This window comes from Sinocyclocheilus anshuiensis, unplaced genomic scaffold, assembly GCF_001515605.1.
Source record: "Sinocyclocheilus anshuiensis isolate Anshui unplaced genomic scaffold, SAMN03320099.WGS_v1.1 scaffold54, whole genome shotgun sequence".
In the NCBI taxonomy this organism is placed as follows: domain Eukaryota; kingdom Metazoa; phylum Chordata; class Actinopteri; order Cypriniformes; family Cyprinidae; genus Sinocyclocheilus; species Sinocyclocheilus anshuiensis.
Window position 1 is genome coordinate 555926 of NW_015547654.1, and position 9114 is coordinate 565039.

General features: G+C 33.1%; 1 protein-coding gene across 7 annotated transcripts in view; it reads right to left on the bottom strand.

The window, feature by feature from the left end:
• Positions 1-3666: 3666 nt before the first annotated feature.
• The window catches only part of spire1a (spire-type actin nucleation factor 1a), a 60782-nt gene continuing 55334 nt past the window's right edge, over positions 3667-9114 (bottom strand). For 5 of the 7 annotated variants that reach the window (XM_016504292.1, XM_016504298.1, XM_016504297.1 and 2 more), the window contains 6 exons: positions 7937-7963; positions 7260-7397; positions 7003-7073; positions 6886-6913; positions 6304-6458; positions 3667-5101 (listed from right to left, as the gene is read on the bottom strand). In XM_016504292.1, coding sequence (XP_016359778.1) covers positions 4852-5101; positions 6304-6458; positions 6886-6913; positions 7003-7073; positions 7260-7397; positions 7937-7963 — 669 coding nt within the window. In that variant the 3' untranslated portion in view covers positions 3667-4851. The remainder of the gene's footprint in view (positions 5102-6303; positions 6459-6885; positions 6914-7002; positions 7074-7259; positions 7398-7936; positions 7964-9114) is intronic. The other 2 variants (XM_016504296.1, XM_016504294.1) reach the window with 1 other exon arrangement.

Genomic DNA, 9114 nt, shown 5'->3' on the forward strand with positions numbered 1-9114 from the left:
CAACAATTAACTTTACAACTTTAGAAAGCCCCTTGCAGCAGTGCTTAGTTTTTGTATCATGAGGGCCATATAACACAAAGTATAGTTATTAATTTTTATCATATATTAAAAAATCATTTTAAAAATACACTAGTCAACATTTGAAGAGGATCAAAACCTTTCATCAAAGTTGTCCTAAAACCTAAAACCAAAATGTGTTCTTATCACTGATCTATAATAGAGAACATTCATTAGAAGTCATTATAGATCAGTGGTTCTTATCTTAGGACAACTTTGATTAACTTTTTTGATCCACTTCAAATGTTGACTACTGTATATTTTAAGAACTAATTACTGGGTTAATTATGGGAGAAATACAACATTACAGTCTGTGAAAATTAATCCACAATTAATCCGTACACTAACAGGGTTATGTCTGTGATCCAGATCTGTCATTTTCACAAACTGATTCAAACTTAATACTGAACTAAACTATAATTAAATGCGATTAATTAAAATTGTTTCATTTTTACCTGAAGCTGCTAGTTGACAATTGCCTTCTGAGCCTTTTCCATGACCAAAATATATTGCTTGATTTATTTTATATTCTTTTATTTATTTTTTGTCTGATGATAAAAAGGTAGGCTATATATATCTGTAATAAAACTTGGTCAATGGACAAAATAAACTAGGTGACTAGGCTATATATAATTATAATAACAACTAATAGATACATATACATGCATACACTGTGTTCCATATTATGTAAGTTACATATCAGTAGGATTTCAGTAAAATAAACATTATTATTATTATTAATAAACAGATTTTAGTTTGTTTTATTTCACTTTTTTTAGATAACTGGTATCAATCTCAGACAGGTTTGTTAAATAGTCAGTTCTTCTTAGGCTAAATGGAAAAAAGAAAGAATGCAAGAAAGATTTTTTTGAAGATGAAAAACATGAATCTCTTGCAAAAGGCAAAAAAGACAATTAATATTTTAAGAAAACTGAATAGAGATCATCAAACATAATAAATCGGAACACAGTGTACGCAAACACACAGCTAAATGAATGAATTGTGGTGTCCACATACTTTTGGCCATGTATTTTATTTCTTATTTCCCCCTTGTAGCAAAAAAAAACTTTGATGATATAAATGAAATCATGACTTCTGAAAGAACAGGAAGTGCTTGTTAGCAATGATTTGTGTTTGCTGCATTATGTTAATCTCAAAGTGCACTTGCTTACGGTTTGAAGAGGTTTTCTTGTCCACAAACTCCATTATCAAATAAAAAATATGGGCTTGAAGAGCCTTGACATCACTTAAGATACATTCAGTCAAGATGTCCATTGCCTCCTAGTATTTAATGCTGCTTGGAAACGGTTTACTTTGTGCCTGCTGACCTTACCTTTGATGATTAAACCAAAAATGAGGTATATTAGACATCTCTGTTTTTCTATTGAATTGCACGACTGAATGAAAGAAATATTGAAGGGTTTCTAAGCTATTCATTTCTAAAACGGATCGATTCAGCTTAGTTTTCACTGCACTTTGTCATTTCACGACGCAACAAGAAGTAAACAACTAGCCTACATACTGAGCATAACAAAGGGGCCTGACCGCGGGAGAGGCAGCATAATCGGAAGCACAGCTGGTCTGGAGCTAAAACTCACCACTAACTTTAGCCCCAAGCTTTTAGATAGAAAGTACACCCCTCAAGCATAGATAGCCCTTGACAACTGTTGTCATGGGAACCACCAAGCAGACTGCAGGACAGGCTTGTTTTGCCACTATCATCTCAGTATACAGTCCACTCTCATAGACTCAAGCCCATTAAGCTGAACCATTTCAGCTGAACCTCAGCGGGAATGTGTTTGTTTGCAAATAAGTCGGCATGATCTATGTAATTAGGCCTTTTGAAAAAAGTCGTCAGAAGTGTATTGATAAGTGGTGTTTTTTTATTTGAAATAGAAAAATCAAAAGTAAAATATTGAGACTTTAAGTAATTATGTGCTGTATTTTGGACATATTACGTTGTTGTGCAATTGTATTTCTGATCTGAATGTCATGGGTATTGCTATGCATATCTGAAATGAACGAAAACAGCTCATACAAATCTGTATTTTATAAATAAACTAATAATTTTACTAAATTTTTCACAAACATTTTACAATAACCACCATGTTCTGCTCATGTAATGGAAAAGGAGACACAAGCAGGGTCAAAGTGCACAATGAAGCAGTTTGTCACATTTAGAAAGTGGTTTGTTGTTGTTTACCACACACAACATGTGCAGAAAAAACATGGACTATACTAATAATTATTTATTTTGTTCAAAATTACTTTTTTTTTTTAGAAGGAAAGAGAGATTTTTAATTACTAACACGATTTTTAGTAAGATTACAGTGCGATTATGTATGCTACATGGCTGGCTGGTGGAATGATCTTCCAAACCCTATCCGGAATGCTGATTCCCTGACAATTTTCAAGCGACAGATGAACATTAATCTCTTTCGTCACTATTTGACTTCATCCTAAAAAAAAAAAAAATTACTTTGTTTTCTCCTTTCTTTAATCTTTCCCTGTCTAGCTTGTACTTATTTGAACAATGCTTGAAACTTGGTATCACGAGCACTTCCTGTGTCTATTTGCCTCTTTAAGATGAATCGCTTGATGTATTCCCAATTGTAAGTCGCATTGGATAAAAGCGTCTGCTAAATGAATAAATGTAAATGTAAATGATACATAACCGTTTAAGAAATGTAGAATTTGCCAGAAGTTTTAGTCAGCTGTTGAAAGTGATGTTTTTCTGCCCTCTAGTGGAGAATTGCAGTTCTGTCTCTTTCCCACTAGTTTGGGACAAGCATTCACTTCTATTTAGACAGTCAAATGTCAAAATCATAAGCAAAAAATCTTTAGTTTCGTTTTTTTTCAAACCCAAACGTCCAAAGACCATAGAAACCGTACAACAGGCCTCAGGTTAGACGCCATATTGAATTTAACGCGGGTAAAAACGAGATTATGAGGGATAGACTACAGTCTTTACAACGACACTATATCAAAGTACTAGATTACGTAATTTTCAAAGCTCACAACTAAAAACTTTTGTCATCTGAATAATCTATCTGTTGTTAAATAACAGTACAATCCATTAAACGCACTGTAATATATATAACCTGGTCTATTCCTCCATAAATTTGTCACAAAAACATTATGTGGCTATTATTAAAGGCTACATGTTAAGGCATGAATATGTAGATAAGTTTGCATTATTTTGAAGCTTAAACACATCATATCATTTGCAAATAATGTTAAATTGCCGGTGTCATTAACATCCTCACAGATGATAGACCTTTTTTATGGCTCCATAGGGGTATCTAATTTAAATGTTTTAATACATCCTAGTAATGTTATCTTCATCATATGAGATAAATGTAAGCACAAAATTCTTCATTGGCATATCAATGCAATTCTGATGAGGAGTGTGAAATAAAATCAAATTCAATTTCAAATATTCAAATTTGATGCTTTATTTATAGGCAATTCAGTTCTATTTTTTTTTTAAATCATAGATTTCATCATGCACACCAATCATTCTTCAGCGGAAGGCAGTACAGTCAGTTTTGCACAAAACAAAAGAACAGGCCTGTATACCATATACCAAGTGTGTGTATTTTCTTTTAATTTAAGGACAAACAGAAACAATCCTTCCAAAAACCCTGACATGACTTCAGTACCTTCATATTTAAAGTCTCCTGGGGTGTTTCATTGCACAGAACAGTAATTAATAATATATTATAAATTAATTTACAAAGTTTTAAGACGTCAAAATAAATGTGCAGCTGAAAAATAACAAAATATTTGTAGTTGTTGAGTGAACATGAAAAGAAAGCAACATTTGACACTGAAAAATAAAATAATCATTATTAATAATATAAATCATAACTTTAGAACAATAGAGCCTATTTTAATAGATAAGTGGATCAGATGAGATTCGGATATACAGCATGTACATAAACATATCCTACAAAAGTCACTTCCTATATAAAAGAGAGAACTGGCTTCCCCCTTTGGGCCGTCACCATCTCCGGTAAATGTTATTGACTATGTACATCAGGTCCAAGACACATATTGCTCAGATAGTGGAGATTTGTTTGGCACAGCCGATCACTCCTTTAAGAAACACTACAGCTTTCAGCATCAGCTCTTAAAAAACACTTCTTGACCCTCATCTTTGACTAAAATCTCAAAAACACTGCCATCAGACAGGAAAAATATATTTATCTGTAAGTACTTTCTGTAATTATCTAAAGCGGCATTCGTTTGGACCATGTCACAATCACAGCAGCAATTTTAACAAACAATAAGAAAAACATTTGGTAAGACTTGATCTTGAATTGTTGCGGAGGCTGAATAAATCTACAGTCTCTTGGTCTTTCAGCAATCGACTAGTACTTCCTAAAAGGGGAAAATAAGTCAGTTTGGATGCCTATTTACATTTAGGCTGAGCATTCAGCAACTATTCACATACAATTGAGCTCCATTGAAAAATTTACATTCAGGCCTTGTGTCTTTCAGTGATCAAAGCAGCCTTGCAATATCTTTTTTCACACTGTCATTTCATTCAAATGTGTGTTCATTTGAGAAAAGCTGGTCAAAGTCAATTTAAAGTGTGTTAAACTACATTCCAAAGCTTTAATCACAGAAGAAACCTTTTCCTGAGAAGGCTGGTGCTTAAGGACTCATGCTGGAAGAGGGATGGCTTTATTCCTTCACCTCTGGCACTTTTTAAATGGAAAAGAAGTGATATTGAAGGAACGTTACAAAGCTAACAAAAGTGGGCGTATTTTTCATACAGTATGTAACATCCTAAACCTCTTTGATAGTCCGTTCTGAGGGTTTGTAGTTGGAAGAGCTGGTGTTGGACATGTAGACAGAGTGGGTCCTGCGGTGCAGCCGGGCACGTTTGGTGGTCAGGTTGCGCCTGCTGTTGCTGATTATGTCATTGATGAACTTCTTGCAGTCCACGCAGACCTCCATGCTGCTCCAGTCCTCTGTGAACTGCTCCGGCAGCTCCAGCTCGTCTTTGGAGGACGAGCGCTCAGCGTGCTTTGATGATCTGAGAGAGGAATCGTCACAAGAAATGATCTTCCTGGCAGCCATTACCACGCTACAGATCAAGAGTTCACAAACTGTTTTGTCAGCTGAACCCTTTAGAACCCAATTTGATTTGAAGTATTAAATATTTCAATCATTTAAATAACACAATTACATGTTTACGGTTCTCTGATGCAAGTAAAGTAAAAACAAGTAATGCAGGTAAAACTTTTTAGTAAGGGTTTTATTTGATTATTTGAGTTTTATTTATATAAAGGGCTGCATGACTTGATTATTTTGTCATATATCAACTGTGATATGATAAACATTTAACTTTGTATCTGAACTTTAAAGTGACCTCAATCCTCTTTTTAGTTGTGTTTCGGTCTACATTATATTCTTGTGTTTTAGGTACCCAATTAAATTTAATATATAATATAATGTAATATAATAATACTAATAATGTTTTACCTCTAATTATAAAAAATTAAGACAGAAACATTGTTGTTGTGAATTACAATTGTAGTGTAAAATAAAGAAAATGTAATAAAAATGTTATTTTACACTACAAGTTATAATACTAATATGTATGTCTTAAATGTTTCGCTTTCAAACATTCACACCAGGGTTATCATAGTTAACTAAAACTAAAAGCATGATAAAAACATTTTTATTATTTTAAAATAAAGTTAACTGAAATGAAATGTTTTATAATAAATATTGTAATATAATATGTTATTTAAATAGTTGCCAAAGCAGTCTTGCTCTTTTTTATTTCGTTTATTCTAATGTACTAAAATAACTACAACTAAAATGGAAATAAAGAAATCAGACATATTTTTAAAAACTAATAAAAATGACAAACACACAAAATTACTCAAATTAAAATGAAAACAGAAAATACAAAAATAAAAACAGATTCAAATTATAAAATGCTGTATAGTATCTAAATGATAGTAAAATAACACTGGCTCAAACAATTGAGCTTTTAACATTCCAAATTCAAGCTTTTATTCTGGCGCAATTCTGGTGAAATGTTGTAGACTTTGGTCCACCAAAATGTTGGAAATTATGTGAATGTGAAAATGACACTACATTCTCACAAACAGTCGCATTTGTTTATTTTAATGTTAATGCTTGTTTTAATGCTCTCAAACCCTCTGCATCTCCCTTATGAATCCTGGTACAAACGATACAGACTCTCTCATCATTTGTGAAGCTCACCTGGACATTGTGCGCTGAAGGCTGTGACGCTTGTGGCTGGATGTGGAGGAGGGCTTCTCTGTCGCGGCTGACACTGCAGACTCCTTTTTGGGCAGGATGCTGGGGCCCAGAGAGGAGATGGGCAGGCTGGCATGGGGCTTGGAGGGCAACTTCATCTGAGATGAGAGGGCATGAGGTCATTAGCAAAGTGAAAAAAGCACACTACTGTTCAAAACTCTAGGGTCAATAAGAAATTAATACTTTTATTAAGCAAGGATGCATTAAATTGATCAAAAGTCAGTGTTTATAGTGTTACAAAAGATTTATTTCTATTTCAAATAAAAGCTGTTTTTATTCATCAAAATTTTTTTCAACATTGATAATAATGATAAAAGGAGCAGCAAATCAGCACATTAGAATGATTTCTGAAGGATCATGTGACTGAATACTGGAGAAATGATGCTGAAAATTCTGCTTTGCATCATAGAAATAAATTACATTTTAAAACAGATTCAAATACAAAACATGTATTTTCAATTGTAATAATATGTACTGTTTTACTGTATTTTTGATCAAATAAATACAGCCTTGGTGAACATTTACCTTCTTACAGCACTGTGAACAAACAGGCCTGTGAGAAGAAAAGAAGAAAAAATATGATTCCACTGCACATCACTTTACTTTCTTCATTTCAAGTCTGAAATGAGAATCTCCACCCACCTCTTACAGAACTGGCACGTGTAGGACCAGGTGAAGAGCGAGAACTTCTTCGTCCGACATGAGAAGCAAAGCTGAGAGGAAGGGTTACACAATCAAACACTTGCTTACACACCTAGCATGTTCAAAACCTAGTGAGCTGCCTGAATAGACAGCATCATGTGCTCCAAACAAGAAGACAATCCCAAAACATAAGCTTGGGCTAATGTATATAGTGCTATACATGTAGAGCGGGCAATGAATGTGAAGAGTAAATTTACCTTTCCTTTCTTTAGCGCATTATAGACATCTTTATACTGTTGGAACTTCTCCAGCTCTGCTTTAACAAGAACCTGTCTGATATGCATCACCTCCTCTACGGTCAAAGTCAGGCACTCGACGGGGTAGCAGAACTCCTCCTGAAACCAACATATCACTTTCACAAACATGCCAAGTATACACTGCATATTTAAACATGCCATGCTGTCACACCCGAGAATGAGGGATGGAAAAACCATTACATGCTAGATCACGATAATGGTTACACCTTCTGCCAAACAAAACACACAACAAAACCCACAACACAATGGCAATGGAGACAGAGCTGAACATTTAATTAATTAATGAAGAATGGTAAACTGTCTGTTTATGTTGTTATGCAAGTTTCACCTCTATAGGTCAGGCAAAATTTGCATATAAGGATGAGTAGAAATGTTCATGCTCTGTGCTAAAACAATGCACGGCACCCCAGGACTAGTCCTTACCCAACTTTAAAGGTCACACTGATTCAAGCACACATAAAAGCCAATACTTATCTCTAATTCTTACCTTTAAGCACCTTAACTATTATTAAAAAGACACATGTCTTGTGAACTACAGAATAAGAGACTCATATTGGCTTTTATGCCCCTTGTCACCCAGTGTTAGTATCAGTAATATGTAGTTTGATGGGACGTACCGCACGACCGCTGCCTAGTGCGTGAGCCTGACCAAAGAAAACAACATTGGTTTTTTTTTTTTGGCATTTGTTGGAAAATAACTGCTGTATAGTTTAATTTACAAAAACAAAAAGTGTCACTGATACTCGCTAAATGTTATACAAATAAGTAAATGATAAATAAATGCTGTAAAAAATATTCTAAAGGGACAAAAAGTCTAAGATAGTATCAAAAAAGAAACCAGAAAAAGGAAAAAGTTCACTGAAAATTATTTTTAAAAAGTAAGGAATATCTTTAATTGTATTGATGATAAATAATAATAAAAAAATAAATAAATGAGGCATCATTCTCCATTGGTATTTCAAATACAAATATAATATGATCTGATCTAATCTAAAATAAAATAAAATAATATAATATAACAGATTTAGATATCATTATCTAAATATAACAAACACTAAGCCAATATAAAAAAAAAATTAAATAAAAAAAAATGACAAAGCTCAGACAAAACTATTTTAAAAAAGCAGACAGGATATCTTTAATTGAATTGATCAATTATACATTTAAAAAAGAAAGAAAAAGAAAATGAGGCATCACTCTTCACTGATATTTCTGATATAATACTGATATAATATAATATAATATAATTAGTGCTGTCAAACGATTAATCGTGATTAATCACATCCAAAATAAAAGTTTTTCTTTACATAATATATGTGTGTACTGTGTATATTTATTATGTATATATAAATACACACACCATCTGACTAGTGATGGGTCTTCGTGTGACTGTCCACAAAACTGGAAGACTTTATGAATGTATATGCACGTGTATACATAATAAATATACACAGCACACACACATATATTATGTAAACAAAAACGTTTATTTTTTGTTTATTTATCGTGATTAATCGTTTGACAGCACTAAATATAATATAATAAATATAATATAACTATTTATTATGATAATTATTTAGCAAATTTGACCTGCTATCTCTGTACTATTCCGTACTTATTAAACCTTCTTTTCTAAATCGTACTTATCTAAATCTAGCATTGTCTGAATGATGCACATAACTTGTGCATTATTCAAAAGGAGGAAGTTTGTTGTTTTTCCGTTCGATCAAACCATTCTGATGACGGGTAACTGAAGTGATTTAAGTGTGGGCCATTTCCTTCAGCAGCTTTCCCT